Consider the following 17,473-nt stretch of genomic DNA (forward strand, 5'->3'; position numbering starts at 1 on the left):
TGATTTCTCTAACTTCCGTTAATGTCCCTCCTCCCCTTATTACCCCATCCATTATTAATTAATTAATTATCCTGCTCTTCCTCCCCCCCCCCCCCCGCTTTTTCCTTTTCTCTCTTATTTTCTCTCTGCCCCTCTCACTATCACTCCTTGCCTGCTCTCCATCTCCCTCCGGTGCTCCCCTCCCCCTTTCTTTCTCCCTTGGCCTCCTGTCCCATGATCCTTTCCCTTCTCCAGCTGTGTATCCCTTTTGCCAATCACCTTTCCAACTCTCAGCTTCATCCCTCCCCCTCCTGTCTTCTCCTATCATTTCGGATCTACCCCTCCCCCTCTCAAATCTCTTACTATCTCTTCTTTCAGTTAGTTCTGATGAAGGGTCTCAGCCCGAAACATCGACAGTACTTCTTCCTGTAGATGCTGCCTGGCCTGCTGCTTTCCACCAGCATTTTGTGTGTGTTGCTTGAATTTCTAGCCTCTGTAGATTTCCTCGTGTTCAAATGCCCAAAAGTCTGCTTCTCCACTCTCATCGTAAGCACGGATACACCAGACCGAGTTTCAGGATGCATCCACAGCTTGAGCGAAAAATCACAAGTTGTGAATATCTTGTTGCGCCATGTGGGGAAATTTCTCAGCCACAGTTTTCTTCTTAAACAGCACTTCTTGTTCAAACACATGAAACCGATAAAGATAGCACAAATATTTCAAGTATGCAAAGAGACTTCCTCTTTAGGAAATCATACCCCAACTTAGACAAGCAAATAGCAAAGGAAGCAAATACAGATCTCCAATCACCAACTTTAAGCAACCTTTAGGCTGGTCACAAGATAACTCTGTATTAACAACACAAAGGGAAGCATTAATTGTGTGAAATTCATCAGTTTGAGTTGCCTACCTGTCAAGATTATTCACAGGAATTGCTGACACAGGCAGATACATTAGGGCCATTTAAATAAATCTTAGATAGGCACATGGATAACAGAAAAATGGGAGGCATTGTGGGAGGGAAGGGTTAGATTGATCTTAGAGTGTGGAGCAGACTCAATGGGCCAAATGGCTCAATTCTGCTCCTATATCTTATGATCTTAAAAAATTGACACAACATGGGTTGAAGGGCCTGTATTGTGCTGTAATGTTCAATGTTCTGTTATTTATTCTGAAACAAGACAACAACAGCAAAACTAGTCCCTTTCCTACGCTATTACCCGTCCACCTTCTCTCACACACAGACAGGCCTCCAACCCGAAGATCGTTGCTCCTGGACTCTCAGCCATCAGCCTCCAACCATTCACAAATCATATACTATATTTATTAAGCAGGAAAAAAAATCACGGCACCCCAATTGCAGTAAAGCTTTGTAAACTAGACACACTTCAACATCTTATTAAAACTTGCATTTCTAAGCAGAAACTCAAGCAGACTGCAGAAGGTGAGCAGGAAAATTAAAATGGGCGTTGCGGCATTTCATGCTATCAATCACCTGTTGACATCTTGGTTGCTCTTTGAGTTTTGTCCACTCGCTCCTGACAACTGGAGTCAGTGATCGACAGCTCAGCTCCCTACAGACCAGGAGGCCAAACCTTCACCATACTCTCCGCTTCTTCCTTCGAGTTCACTTCCTCAGGGGCCAATACATGCGTCAGTTTAAACTGTGACTGACAGGAAACTTTTCCGGTTGACAGCCCTTGCATTTGAATCTCAGCTCTTTCCCAATTCTTTTCACTACCGAATTAATCTCTCGTAGCACCGTCTTTCTAGAACAGCCAACCAAGCAGGAATTGCAACTGGGCATGTTAAAGATTAGCTTCATTTGTCCAAATTGCATCGAAACTGACAGTGAAATGCTTCTTTTGCATTGAGAATGTGCTGGGGGCTGTCCACAAGTGACTCCACACTTCCAGCACCAATGTAGCATGCCCACAACTCACTAATCCTAACCCATACGCCTTTGGAATGTGAGGGGAAATAGGGGCATCTGGAAGAAGCTACGTGGTGACGGACTGAACATACAAACTCCTGACAGGACCTGAGCCAGAACTGCTTGCGCTGAGAAGCATTACACTAACTGCTGAACCTATAGACACAAGAGGTTCTACAAGTGCTGGGAATCTAGAGCAATACACGCAAAATACAGAGGAAATCAGCAGGCCAGGCAGGGGAATAAACAGTCGACATTTTGCACAAAGACTCACCCAGGCTTCCAAAATGTTTATACAAATCAAGTCATTGCACAGGAAGCTGTGAGGTAGAATGAGGTAAAACTACACAGAATAAAGTGTAAAGGCTACTGATGACGTGCAGAGCTGGTAAACAATAAAGTGCTAATTCATAATGAGGTGCAGAAGTCTTAGGCTGGCAGGCTGGCTATTTTATATGGTTTCAGATGGTATGGACTCTACAGGGCCCTGATCTCCACATCATCAAGGCTACCTGAGATTGCTGTACCTGGAGAGACAGAAGCAAGCAAGACGGCCAAAGTCTGCTGAAGAACTGTGGCAAGTTCTCCAAGATGCTTGGAGCAACCTATCAGCTGATTTTCTTATCAAATTGCTCGACAGTGTACTTCAGAGAAATGATGCAGTTTCACACACCAAATATTGATTTGATTTATTTTTTAGTGTTTACTACTTATAGCTATTATTCTTGATTACAGAAATTTTTCATTTCAGTATTTTGAAAGCATGCATATGCCTAAAACTTTTACACTGTACTGTGGAATGTGAAGCCCGGAGTTCCTCGTATCGTACAAGTGATTGGTGCAGTAGACCATGGAAGAATGGGAAGAAGATGAGGAACTGGAGGAAGAACGGTGAAGATGTTGGGCAGGTGAGGGGAAAGAAAAGAGGAACCACAGAGATAGGGAAAACATTGGGGGGGGTGGAGAACAGAGGATGGTGCTTACCACATGTTAAGAGTCAGAATATCTACAACATCTTTTATGTAGCCACTGATTCTCACATTTGACTTGACTATACCTCTTCCCACCCTATCATCACACGGAAGCTATTCGCTTCTCTCAGTTCCTGCATCGCTGCCACAACCGTTCTCATGATGAGACTTTCCATTCCAGGACATCTGAGATGTCCTCCTTTCCCAGAAAACAGGCTTTCCCCGGCTATTAATGTAACCCTCAATCCTATCTCCTTCATTTCCTACATGTCATCCCTCACCCTCGACAGAATAGCGGTAGGAGTTGCTTTCGAGCATGATAACATCCGACGGCAGGGCTGATGACAAAATTAGAAAAAGAATTGGGATTACGAAATGCACATTTGAGCAAGATACTAAAGAATAATAGTTTCTCTGGGTACGGAACTCAGAGTGTTGTGGGGCTAAGTTTATTCCACACTAACACATGCAAGTGAATGTTGGACAACATCAAAGCACAATGAGGGAAGACTTGAAGCTGCAGGAATGAGGATTTTGAAAAGAATGATGAAAATGTCGTGGAAGGACAGAGTAACAAATGAGGAAGTGTATCAGAATCTGAATCAGATTTAATATTACTGGCATATGTTCTGAAATTTGCTAACTCTGTGGCAGCAGTACAGTGCAATACAAGATAATATAGGGGAAAATCCGAGTTACAGAATATGAATAAAAATAGTTAAAATAAATAAGTAATGATGAAAAAAGTTGTGAAAAGCTGGAACTTCTGGTATATGTAATGAAGAAACAGAAGCTCAAACATCTTACAGTGACGGGAAAAGTTAATGGAAGAAAATGTCGTGGTCGACATTCTAATCACATTCTACAGGGGTTGTATTGAGAGCATCCTGAGCAGCTGCATCACTGCCTGGTTTGGAAATTGCACCATCTCGGATCGCAAGACCCTGCAGTGGAGAGTGAGGTCAGCTGAGAAGATCATCGGGGTCTCTCTTCCTGCCATCACGGACATTTACACTACACACTGCATCTGCAAAGGAAACAGCATTATGAAGGACCCCATGCACCCGTCATACAATCTCTTCTCCCTCCTGCTGTCTGGGAAAAGGCTTTGAAGCAGTCGGGCTCTCAAGACCAGACTATGTAACAGTTTCTTCCCCCAAGCTATCAGACTCCTCAATACCCGAAGCCTGGACTGACACCTTACTGCCCTACTGACCTGTTTATTATTTATTGTAATGCCGGTACTGTTTTTATGCACTTTATGCAGTCCAGTGTAGGTCTGTAGTCTAGTATAGCTTTCTCTGGTTTTTTTATTACGTAGTTCAGTCTAGTTTTTTGTACTGTGTCATGTAAACCATGGTCCTGAAAAACGTTGTCTCATTTTTACTATGCACTGTACCAGCATTATGGTTGAAATGACAATAAAAGTTGACTTGACTTGACTTGTACGATATTCATGAGTTATGCAGGGGTGTCAAACTCATTTTAGGTCACGGGCCGGATTGAGCAAAATGCAGCTTCATGCGGGCCGGATCAGTCGGACGCGTGCGAACGCAGCTTTCGTTGCCTCCATTTTTTCAGCCTGCTCTCATGTGTCTCAGTCTCTGCTATAACTACAAAGTGTTTCACTTTACAAATTCCATTTCTTATGAAGAAGACTGCCGAATAAACACTAAAAACCCTGAAAACCTGGTACCTGAATAAACTCAGCATTAGCCATATCATACGCCATAGGCGCTTCGATTACTGGGGCCAGCTTTAATAGTAATTAGATATTATCTCACGGGCCAAAGATAATTCCACCGCGGGCCGGATTTGGCCCGCGGGCCTTGAGTTTGACATATATGTATTAAGGGAAGGACAGGCAAAAGTTTTGAAGAGCTTATTAGAATTTCTTAGATTAAAGACAGGTGGAAGACGATGAGCATCTACATCAAATGTCAATGCACATAATGATGATGACAGGACCTGACACCTGATATCCCAAAGCATCCTGCCAATTAAAGACTGGGAAGATTCGAGGCTAAACTCCAGTCTCCAGCTAAGGGCTTCATCACTCAACCAAAACCAAACAAAGTCTGTTTACAATCTTGAGCCGCAAGAGACGGCAGCTGATGGAAATCTGAAACAACACACAAAGGAGCTGGAGGAACTCAGCACGTCAGAATCAGAATCAGGTTTAATATCACTCTCAGATACCATGAAGTTTGTTGTTTTGTGGAGGCAGTACAACGCAGTACACAAAACACTAGGAATTACAATAAGAAATATATTTTTAAAACATTAACTAAGTAGTGGAAAAGATCAAAAAGAGTGAGGCAGTGTTGACAGTTTAGTTCATTGTCCGTTCAGAAGTTTGAAGGCGGGGGGGAAGAAGCCGTTCCTAAAAATGAGAGTGTGTCTCTTCAGGCCCTAATGGCAGCAATGAGAAAAGGGCACGTCCTGGGTGATCACAAACAAGAGAAAATCTGCAGGTGCTGGAAATCCGAGCAACACACACAAAATGCTGGAGGAGCTCAGCAGGCCCAGCAGCATCTATGGAAAAATGCACAGTTGACGTTTCGGGCCGAGACCCTTTGGCAGGACTGGAGAAAAGAAGCTGAGGAGTCAGAGTAAGAAGGTGGGGGAGGGGAGAGAGAACCTCCAGGTGATAGGTGAAACCTGGAGCGGGAGGGGAGAGAGAACCTCCAGGTGATAGGTGAAACCTGGAGGGGGAGGGGAGAGAGAACCTCCAGGTGATAGGTGAAACCTGGAGGGGGAGGGGAGAGAGAACCTCCAGGTGATGGGTGAAACCTGGAGGAGGAGGGGAGAGAGAACCATCACCCAGGACATCACACACAAAACGCTGGAGGAACTCAGCAGGCCAGGCAGCGTCTATGGGAAAAAAGTTGACGTTTCAGGCTGAAGCCCTTTGGCAGGATTCGAGAAAAAAGCTGAGGAGTAGATTTAAAAGGTGTGGCGAGGGGAGAGAAAACCACAAGGTGATTGGGAAGATTAGAAGCCTCCCTCTGGTGCTCCTCCCCCCCCCCTTTTCTTTCTTCCATGACCTTCTGTCTCTTTCACCAACCAACGTCCCAGCTCCTTACTTCATCCCTCCCCCTCCAGGTTTCATCTGTCACCTTGTGGTTTTCTCTCCCTTCGCCACACCTTTTAAATCTACACCTCAGCTTTTTTCTCAAATCCTGCCAAAAGACTTCAGCCCAAAACATCGACTTTTTTCCCATAGACGCTGCCTGGCCTGCTGAGTTCCTCCAGCATTTTGTGTGTGATGTCCTGGGGGATGGTGGTCCTTAATGTCACCTTGTTGAGGCATCACCTTTTGGAAATGTCCTCGGTGGTGGGAGATCTGTGCCCATGATGGAGCTGGCTGACTCTGATCCTGTGCAGCGGCCCCTCCACACCAGACAGTGATGTATCCAGTTAGAATGCTCTCCACAGTACATCTGTAGAAATTTAGTGATAGACCAAGTTTCCCCAACTCCTAACGAAATACAGCCAAAGTTGTGCCTTCTTTGTATTTGCATCAATAGGCTGGTCCTAGGGTAGATGTTCAGAGATGTTGACACCCAGTGACTTGAAAACTGCTCACCCTTTCTTCTGCTGATTCCTCAATGATGGCTGATGTGTGTTTCCTGGAATTCCCCTTCCTGAAGTCCACAATCAAATACTTGGTGTTACTGAACTCAGGACATCCCTCTCGCTTCTTTGTGTGTTTACAATCTTGCCATCAAACCAACAATCTTTGCCCTTCATTTAGACTTTCCAGTTTCATTATAATATCCAACCAAGAGACCTGGTATTCTCATGTATTTCCCCATCAAGTAATTTTGACAATGGCGTGCGTGGGGTGTCCAGTGGGGGGTAGCACCTCTGGTAAAGGCCTTGCTCTGTCCATACTGGGGCAGCTCGCTCACCTTTGGGACCTCACTAGACACTCTGCTCTCAACTATGGCTCCAAGTTGGTGTTTGCATGTGACAGCAGCTACACCCTGGTGTAAAACATCAACAGCCAGGCTAAACCAGGGTAGCTGGTGGACCTCATACCCCAGTGAGAGAGGGACATGCTTGTGAAATCAACTCTGGCCAACTTGGTGAATGAGATCAACAGTGAGATCCAATGGCCATGAACACTAATGGCTTAGAACAGAAAATCCTACAAAAGGTAGTGAATTCAGCCCGATACATCACAACCATTGAACACATCTACATGAAACACTCTCCTAGGAAAGCAGCACCCTTCATCAAATATCCTCAGCACCCGGGCCACGCCCTTTTCTCGTGCTGCCATCTGGTGGAAGGAACAAGTGCCTCAGGACTCGCACCACCAGGATCAAGAACAGTTTCTGCCGCTCAAGAATCAGGCTCTTGAACTAAAGAGGATGACTACACTCATCAGTTGAGATGTTCCCACAACCAATGATCTCATTTTAAGGACTCTTTATCTTGTATTTCATGTTCTCGTTATTTATTGCTATTTATTGATATTTGCATTTGCACAGTTTGTTGTCTTATATGCTCTACTTCATCTTTCATTGATCCTGTTTCTAGTTACTCTTCTATGGATTCGCTGAGTATGCCCACACAAGAAATAATCTCAGGGTTGTATGTGGTGACATATGTGTACACTGATAATAAATTTTAATTTGAACTTTGTACTCAGAACTTTGAAGATGGTTCTGCAATGCTCCGTGGAGAGCGAAGGGTTTGACAAGGCATGAAAGAAGTCATGGTCATCCACTGGAACCAAGGAAGACTCCAGTCTGCAACAAATACTCGTACCACTGGACCCAGACTTCCAAGGGTGAGAGAACGGAACGACCTCAGTGCAACAGCTTTCCACTTTAAAATCTCTCCTGCACGGGTTTTCTGTCATTGTTGGATAGATGGAGAACCAGCAACTTTGATAATAACACTTCTGCGAGATACCCAGTCACAGTACACCAAGTACCATGGTGTAGCTTACATGGACGTTACTGTGCATGACAAATCAGCAATATGAGTAACTGTCCAAGTCAATGAAATGGAACCATGGCAATGAACCAACCCTTGAACATGAGCATCTATCAGTTTACAACTAACACAAAGAACCTAGAAGGAAATGTGGTTCTGCTGTGGCTAGCTGCCATTGCTGTTTTGTCAAACAGAGCAGGAAGCCAGTGACACACACAAACTGCTGGTGGAACGCAGCAGGCCAGGCAGCATCTATAGGAAAAAGCACTGTCGATGTTTCAGGTTGAGGCCCTTCGTCAGGACTAACTGAAAGAAGAGATAGTAAGAGATTTGAAAGCCAGTGGATCAGGAATGAAGGTCCAGAAGCAGACCTGGGAAGGTCAGCCTTCAGAGTAATGTAATGGGTAACATGAAAACAGCTTGCAAAATACTTATAGACTGTAGGTGTGCGAAAAGAAAAAGATGAACAGGGACTATATCGCCATCTGGTACGGAGCAGTCACTGCACCGAATTGGAAAAACCCAGCCAGCTCCATGATGGCCACCAGCCTCCGCAGCATCCACCACATCTTCAAAAGGCAAAGCTCAAAAAGGTGGCATCTACCATTCAGGACCCCCATCACCCAGGACATGCTCCCTTCTCATTAATACCATCAGAGAGCAGGAACGGGGGCCTGAAGACTCACACTCAGTGTTTCAGGAACAGCTTCTTACATTACATCTTACAGCCAGTACATTTTTAAATGGACTATGAACTCTTGCGCATCACCTCACTATTTTTGCTCTCTTTTTGCCCTACTATTTAATTTAGTTTTTAATATATTTGTTATTGTAATTAATGATGTATTGCATTGTACTGTTGCAGCAAAACAAATTTCATGACATATATCAGTGAAAATAAACTTGGTTCTGATTCACACCCCCATAGAATGCCTGGGGAATTACATTTCCTCCTTTTCTATTTTCCAACATGCTTACTGGGTTTCACATGTAATATGCAATAAATTCGATGGTAGTTAAGGTGCTATTAACATTTGATTAACACTTATCCTTGCAAGCGGAACAAGTGCTACACCTGTCCCATAAACCTCCTCCCTCAATACTACTCAGGGCCCCAAAAAGTTCTTCCAGGTGAGGCGACACTTCACCTGTGAGTCTGTTGGGGTCATATACTGCGTGTGGCCTCCTATATATCAGTGAGACCCGGCATAGAATGAGAGACTGCTTCACCGAGCACCTACGCTCAAATGCCAGAAAAAGCAGGATCTCCCAGTGGCCACTTCCCATTCCCATTCTGATATGTCAATCCAAAGCCTCCTCCTCGGTCACGATGAGGCTACACTCAGTTTGGAGGAACAACACCTATGTTCCATTTGGGTAGCCTCCAATGTGATGGCATGAAAATCGATTTCTAAGTTCTAGTAATGCCCCCCCCTCACCATTTCCCTCTCTCACCTTATCTCCTTCCCTGCCCATTACCTCCCTCTGGTGCTCCTCCCCCCCTTTTCTTTCTTCCATGGCCCTCTGTCCTCTCCTATCAGACTCCCCCATCTCCAGCCCTGTATCTCTTTCACCAATCAACTTCCCAGCTCTTTACTTCACCCCTCCACCCTCCGGGTTTCACCTATCACCGTGTGGGTCTTTCTCCCCTCCCCCCACTTTCTTACTCCGGCTTCTCATCTTTTTTTTTTACCCCAGTCCTGATAAAGGGTCTTCGCCAAAATGTCGACTGCACTCTTTTCCATAGATGCTGCCTGGCCTGCTGAGTTCCTCCAGCATTTTGTGCTTTGCTTTGATTTCCAGCATCTGCAGATTCTCTCTTGTTTATAAAGAATGGTTACCGTGCCACGTATTTATAGTTCAGGGTAGAAAGCAGAATTTTGAAACCTATGAAGGGATGAACCCAATTTTGCTATTGATTCTTAAGTTGAGTGACGGCGAGTTCCGAGAAAGCCAAGAAATACCAAGTAGATGAAATGAACGGGCAAGAATGTAGATGACACGTAAGGTATTTATTTTTCCAGAAAAATAGTAGAAAGGTGATTTTTTTTAATTTGAAATGGCGAGAGATTCAGTAAGAGGTTATTGATTTTGGCATGAGATTTAATCACGTCCTTTGTATACAACTAGGGGAATTAACGCGAAGGTACCACAAGCTAAGCTCTCAAAAAGGATGACGTGGTAGTTACACGACTTGCATTCTGCCAGCCAACTAGGGGTTAAGGAAGACCCTAGAAATGTCACTTAATAGGCCTACGAGAGGCTTTACGACGTGATGATAGTTACATCCTGAAAGTGGTTCACTGCTTTACTGGGGAAATCCCGGCAGCTGTTGTAACAACCACTATAAGGTGCAAACTCACGGCCATTTAGATAGAGCAGTTAATGGTTATCAGCGGCTATGCTTCATTCCCTCCTAAACTTCATAGATTACAGGACCACTCACCCCCATCGCGGCTGATCGTCACTTCGTACAGATTACTTCCCTCGGAGATTGTACAAACGGCGCGGTGCAGCCGAACTTCACCATCCCCACTGATCCCGCCTCCCTTCCCGCACGTCAATCACGCTACCGGACTGTCGAGGCGGAGCCTCTGTGGATTGACGTGCGGCATCGGCTCTCGATTGGCTCAAATGCCATGTCAGTTCACGGGACGCAAAGCCTGGTTGAATGGAAAGACTAACGGGCTGGTGGAGAGACGCGGCGGCCGCCAATTCTTTTGCGCTTATTGGTTGCTAGCCTCGCGGGCAGGAGGATTAGCGGGGCATTCTGCCAGTTGATTGGCTGAGCATGGTGCCAGTCGAACACATTCTGCCAGTTGATTGGCTGAGCATGGTGCCAGTCGAACGCGTGGAGCCGGGTCTCTGCGTGAGTACATGTTGCATTGTTCTCGTGCAATATTCGGGAATGGGTTGATAGATAGATAGATAGATAGATACTTTATTCATCCCCATGGGGAAATTCAACATTTTTTCCAATGTCCCATACACTTGTTGTAGCAAAAACTCATTATATACAATACTTAACTCAGTAATAATATGATATGCATCTAAATCACTAACTCAAAAAGCATTAATAATAGCTTTAAAAAAAGTTCTTAAGTCCTGGCAGTTGAATTGTAAAGCCTAATGGCATTGGGGAGTATTGACCTCTTCATCCTGTCTGAGGAGCATTGCATCGACAGTAACCTGTCGCTGAAACTGCTTCTCTGTCTCTGGATGGTGCTATGTACAGGATGTTCAGGGTTTTCCATAATTGACCGTAGCCTACTCAGCGCCCTTCGCTCAGCTACCGATGTTAAACTCTCCAGTACTTTGCCCACGACAGAGCCCGCCTTCCTTATCAGCTTATTAAGACATGAGGCGTCCTTCTTCTTTTAATGCTTTTTGAGTTAGTGATTTAGATGCATATCATATTATTACTGAGTTAAGTATTGTATGTAAGGAGTTTTTGCTACAACAAGTGTATGGGACATTGGAAAAAATGTTGAATTTCCCCATGGGGATGAATAAAGTATCTATCTATCTATCTAATGCTTCCTCCCCAACACGCCACCACAAAGAAGAGGGCGCTCTCAACAACTGACCTATAGAACATCTTCAGCATCTCACTGCAGGCATTGAATGACGCCAACCTTCTAAGGAAGTACAGTCGACTCTGTGCCTTCCTGCACAAGGCATCTGTGTTGGCAGTCCAGTCTAGCTTCTCGTCCAACTGTACTCCCAGATACTTGTAGGTCTTAACCTGCTCCACACATTCTCCATTAATGATCACTGGCTCCATATGAGGCCTAGATCTCCTAAAGTCCACCACCATCTCCTTGGTCTTGGTGACATTGAGACGCAGGTAGTTTGAGTTGCACCATATCACAAAGTCCTGTATCAGTTTCCTATACTCCTCCTCCTGTCCATTCCTGACACACCCCACTATGGCCGTGTCATCAGCGAACTTCTGCACATGGCAGGACTCCGAGTTGTGTGGACGTGTGTGCATGAAAAGTCCATGGCCATCATTTTGAAGGTATCTATTTGGAGGTCTGTGCAAATCTGGAAGTTGAGGACTGACGGTCAAACCCTTGATCGGCGTCCTAAGGTGCAGTCCAAAGTTGAGGGCCAATGTCTGAGCGTCAAGGACAAGGTCTGGAGGATCGGAGGTAGTCAGGTGGGGGTGGTAAAGATCTGGGGAGTTCATTGGTGAAAGAGATACTGGGCTGGAAAAGGGCAAGTCTGATAAGAGAGGGCAGAAGGCCGTGGAAGAAAGAAAAGGGGGAAGGAGCATCTGTGTGGTTTCCAAACAGGACATATTACAGGACATATTCCATGGGTGTGAAGCCATTTTTACCAACAGAAATATGTTTCCAGAATCAGAGGCCATTCAAACACAAGCAATTCTGCGGTTGCTGGGAATACACACAAAATGCTGGAGGAACTTAGCAGGTCAAGTGGACACTATGGAAATAAATACAGTCGACGTTTCGGGTATTCTGCATCAGTAACCACTTAATCTGTTTTAACCCCTTTGGCAAGCCGAACGGGTGTTCCTACACCGCATCCCTCACTACCATTCAGGGACCCAAACAGTCCTTCCAGATGAGACAGTCCTTCAACTGTGAGTCTGTTGAGGTCATATGCTGTGTCCGATGCTCCGGGTGTGGCCTCCTGCGCATCGGTGAGTGCCGACGTAGATTGGGAGAATGCTTCGCCAAGCACCCACGCTCAGTCCGCCAGAAGAATCGGGTTCTCCCAGTGGCCACCCATTTTAATTCCACAATCCATTCCCATTCCGACATGTCTGCCCATGGTCTTCCCTGCTGTCGCCATGAGACCATGCTCAGTTTGGAGGCACAACACCTATATTCCGTTTAGGTAGCCTCCAACCTGATGGCAAGAACATATATTTCTCAAAGTTCTAGTAATGCCCCCCCCCCCCCTCACCATTCCCGTCCCCTTTTCCCTCTCTCACTTTATCTCCTTCCCTGCCCATAGCCTCCCTCTGGTGCTCCTTCCCCCTTTTCTTTCTTCCACGGCCTTCTGCCCTCTCTTATCAGACTTGCCCTTTTCCAGCCCAGTATCTCTTTCACCAATGAACTCCCCAGATCTTTACCACCCCCACCTGACTACCTCCGATCCTCCAGACCTTGTCCTTGACGCTCAGACATTGGCCCTCAACTTTGGACTGCACCTTAGGACGCCGATCAAGGGTTTGACCGTCAGTCCTCAACTTCCAGATTTGCACGGACCTCCAAATAGATACCTTCAAAATGATGGCCATGGACTTTTCATGCAGACCCAGATCTCAGCTGAAGTGCCGGAGGACTGGAGACTGGCAAATGTCGTTCCCTTGTTTAAAAAAGGTAATAGGGAGAAACCAGGGAACTATAGACCAGTGAGTCTTATGTCAGTGGTATGCAAACTACCGGACAGGATTCTTAAGGATAGGATCTATGAACATTTGGAGAAGTACAGTCTACTCATGGATAGTCAACATGGCTTTGTGAAGGGAAGATCGTGCCTCACGAGCCTGATTGAGTTTTTTGAAGAGGTAACAAAAGAAATTGATGAGGGTAGGGCAGTGGATGTGGTCTACATGGACTTTAGCAAAGCATTTGACAAGGTCCCTCATGAGAGACTCATCCAGAAAGTCATGAGGCATGGGATCAGTGGAACCTTGGATAAAAAAATTGGCTTAAAGGAAGAAAGCAGAGGGTAGTTGTGGAAGGAAAGTATTGTGCCTGGAGGTCAGTGACTAGTGGAGTGCCGCAGGGATCCGTCCTGGGACGCCTGCTATTTGTGATTGTTATAAATGACCTGGATGTAGAGGTGGAAGGATGGGTGAGTACGTTTGCAGATGACACAAAGATTGGAGGAGTTGTGGATGGAGCTGTAGGTGGTCGAAGGTTACAAGAGGATATAGACAGGCTGCAGAGTTGGGCAGAAAAATGGCAGATGGAGTTCAATCCGGACAGATGTGAGGTGATGCATTTTGGAAGGGCAAACCAGACTGAGTACAGGATTAATGGACAGTTACTTAAGAGTGTGGATGAACAAAGGGACCTTGGGGTTCAAATCCATACATCCCTCAAGGTCGCTGAACAGGTTGATAGGGTAGTTAAGAAGGCCTATGGGATGCTAGGCTTCATTAACAGGGGGATTGAGTTCAAGAGTAGAGAGGTCATGTTGCAACTCTACAAATCTCCGGTGAGACCGCACTTAGAGTATTGTGTTCAATTCTGGTCACCTCATTATACGAAGGATGTGGAAGTTATGGAGAGGTTGCAGAGGAGATTTACCAAGATGTTGCCTGGTTTGGAGAGCAAGTCATATGAAACAAGGTTAGCAGAGCTGGGACTTTTCTCTTTGGAGTGTAGAAGAATGAAAGGGGACTTGATAGAGGTCTACAAGATTATGAGAGGCATAGATGGGGTGGATAGTCAGTACCTGTTTCCCAGGGCACCAATAGCAAACACCAGAGGGCATATCTATAAAATTAAGGGAAGGAAGTTTAGGGGAGAGACATCAGGGGTAAGTTTTTTACACAGAGGGTTGTGAGTGCCTGGAATGACTTGCCAGGGATGGTGGTGGAGGCTAAAACATTAGGGGTATTTAAGAGCCTCTTGGACGGGCACATGGATGAAAGAAAAATGGAGGGTTATGGGGTAGTGTGAGTTTAGTACTTTTTAAGGATTATATGGGTCGGCACAACATGGAGGGCTGAAGGGCCTGTACTGTGCTGTAGTGTTCTATGGTTCTATTTGGTAGGAATTATGACTGCTCGAATGTCAGGCCCTCTCTCAGCACTCTGGCAGAGAGCCAAGACTAGATACTTCCTCGAGTTCCAGAGTGGCACTCAAAACCACCACTCCTTAGAGTCAGAGGAAACAGCGCGGCCACAGAATCATGGCAAAGGGTCTTTTTTTTGGCCTGAAGCAATTAGAAATCTATGGAACAGAGGACTGTGGAATAGAAGGTAAAACAAATGTGTTAGTTGGTGGTGGAAAATGTAGAGGGCATCGTTTTCTGAATGAAAGGTAAAAGTGGACGTAATGAAGACTCTGCAAGTCATTTGCTAATCAGAGACCAATTCTAAATAAGCACTTTCTGTGATGTATTAGAGAATACTCTGGAGTTATGTGGATATACATTATCAGACACTAATTCAAACACGATCCACTCCTCAGTTGTATTGTAAATGTAATTAAATTCAGAAAAGCTTGCAATTAGCTTTCAGTTCTTATTGTAAATTGCAATCAGTGAATCTAAATTAAACTGGCTCACAGACGAAGAGCTTGCATATGTAACCGCCAAATATTAAGACAATGGGGTTGTGTTAACTGGCTTGTATCAAACCAGGCAACATAGCTAAGGTATTTGCACCATTGTGACTTGAGTGCAAGCCGGCAGACAAAATTGATGTACAAAAGTACATAGTACAATGTAAATTTGTTATCAAAGTATAGAACCCTCAGATTTGTTTTCTTGCAGGCATTCATAGTAAATTAAAGAAACATGATGGAAGCAATGAAAGACCACGCCCAACAGGACAGCAAACAACCGTCATGCAAAAGACTCTGCAAATGCAAAAGAAAAAAAGTAATAATAATAAGCAAATACGCAATAAATATCACGAACGTGAGCTGGAGTCCATAGGTGAGTCATGGGGTGAGTGAAGTTGAGTGAAATTACCCCCTCTGGTTCAAGAGCCTGATGGTTGAAGGGTAATAACTGTCCCTGAACCTGGTTGTGTGAGTCCTGAGGCCTCTGTACCTGCTCTCTGATGGCAGCAGTGAGAAGAAAACATGGCCTGGATGGTGGGGGTTCTTGATGAGCGATGCTACCTTTCTGTGACAACACTCTGCAAAGATGTGCTCAACGGTGGGGCTGCAGGGAGAAAGGACTGTCGAAGGTAGAGGAAGATTGGCCACGTTAACCCAGGGAGAAAGGACTGTCGAAGGTAGAGGAAGATTGGCCACGTTAACCCAGGGAGAAAGGACTGTCGAAGGTAGAGGAAGATTGGCCACGTTAACCCAGGGAGAAAGGACTGTCGAAGGTAGAGGAAGATTGGCCACGTTAACCCAGGGAGAAAGGACTGTCGAAGGTAGAGGAAGATTGGCCACGTTAACCCAGGGAGAAAGGACTGTCGAAGGTAGAGGAAGATTGGCCACGTTAACCCAGGGAGAAAGGACTGTCGAAGGTAGAGGAAGATTGGCCACGTTAACCCAGGGAGAAAGGACTGTCGAAGGTAGAGGAAGATTGGCCACGTTAACCCAGGGAGAAAGGACTGTCGAAGGTAGAGGAAGATTGGCCACGTTAACCCAGGGAGAAAGGACTGTCGAAGGTAGAGGAAGATTGGCCACGTTAACCCAGGGAGAAAGGACTGTCGAAGGTAGAGGAAGATTGGCCACGTTAACCCAGGGAGAAAGGACTGTCGAAGGTAGAGGAAGATTGGCCACGTTAACCCAGGGAGAAAGGACTGTCGAAGGTAGAGGAAGATTGGCCACGTTAACCCAGGGAGAAAGGACTGTCGAAGGTAGAGGAAGATTGGCCACGTTAACCCAGGGAGAAAGGACTGTCGAAGGTAGAGGAAGATTGGCCACGTTAACCCAGGGAGAAAAACTTGGAATACGTTAGCAAGAATGGGTCAGGACAGTGGCAAGTATCAAACGAAGATATCTAGGTTTTGTGAACAGAGAAGAAGATAATTAAAAAAAACAATTTAAATATCATACAAATTAACCTTGATAAATTCTATATCCCCATGCAAAATGGAAATAAAGTCTCTGTAATTTAGCAATAATCTATCAGTTAGGCTGGTTGTCGGAGTCAGAAGTGAATAGAGATTTCAGAAAGGATGTCAGACGTAAGTTTTCAAGTTCAAATTTATTGTCATAACTCTTTATACACAAATACTTTCAAACGAAACAACATTCCTCTGGACCAAGGTGCACAACACAGTACGTATAACTCACATACAACACAAAGGTAATATTACCACAAGTAACTTAACAAATATTAAGAATGATGGGTATGTGGAAGGCACTGCCAAGGGTGGTGGTAATCACAGATATATCAGGGACATTTTGAAGAGCCTCTTAGATAGACACATGGATGATAGAAAAATGGAGGGCTATGAGAGAAGGAAGGGTTTGATTGACCTTAAGAGTAGGTTATAAGGTCAGCACAATATTATGGGCTGAAGGGCCTGCACTGTTCTATATTCTAAATGCAGGAATAAACAATGGTGAAATAAATTCTACTTACTTCAATACTGGCTGTCCGCACAAAGCGTATTTTCCATAATTTTTACCACATAATAAATACAGCAAGTTGTAATGTACACTGCACAAGAACAAGCCAGAGAATAAATATTTGAGTTGATCACAATATAGTCCACAGAGAAGCTGATTCCATTCAGGCCCTGGTGATGAGGGGTCACCCGTGAAGCCCGCCTACATGTTGATGCGGTAATTGTGATGGATTTCGGGCTTGATGTCACACACCAGCGTCAGCAGTCGGCGCAGGACCTTCTCCTTGTTGCGGTGGTGACTGGCCTGCATCGCCTGGATCTTCTGACATGTCAGCTGCTCAACCTCAGCTGCCAGGTTACCCTGGGACCCCATGACCTTGTCCGGAAAGAGCAGAG

At 45.2% G+C, this 17,473-nt stretch overlaps 2 protein-coding genes across 3 annotated transcripts in view; both read right to left on the minus strand.

Moving 5' to 3' along the window:
- The window catches only part of tmem268 (transmembrane protein 268), a 77,088-nt gene extending 66,684 nt beyond the window's left edge, over positions 1-10,404 (minus strand). Inside the window, exon 1 of one of the 2 annotated variants that reach the window (XM_073035005.1) lies at positions 10,280-10,404. The gene's annotated coding sequence lies outside the window, so the exon portion shown is untranslated. Of the gene's footprint in view, positions 1-1,474; positions 1,600-10,279 lie in introns of those variants that run through there. The other variant, XM_073035009.1, reaches the window with a different exon arrangement.
- A 6,287-nt stretch (positions 10,405-16,691) lies between these two features.
- The window catches only part of LOC140720127 (V-type proton ATPase subunit G 2-like), a 14,958-nt gene continuing 14,176 nt past the window's right edge, over positions 16,692-17,473 (minus strand). The window contains exon 3 of the mRNA XM_073035017.1: positions 16,692-17,453. Within this exon, the coding sequence (XP_072891118.1) occupies positions 17,280-17,453 (174 nt within the window). The 3' untranslated portion in view covers positions 16,692-17,279. The remainder of the gene's footprint in view (positions 17,454-17,473) is intronic.

The sequence above is a fragment of the Hemitrygon akajei genome, chromosome 2, assembly GCF_048418815.1.
Source record: "Hemitrygon akajei chromosome 2, sHemAka1.3, whole genome shotgun sequence".
NCBI lineage: Eukaryota > Metazoa > Chordata > Chondrichthyes > Myliobatiformes > Dasyatidae > Hemitrygon > Hemitrygon akajei.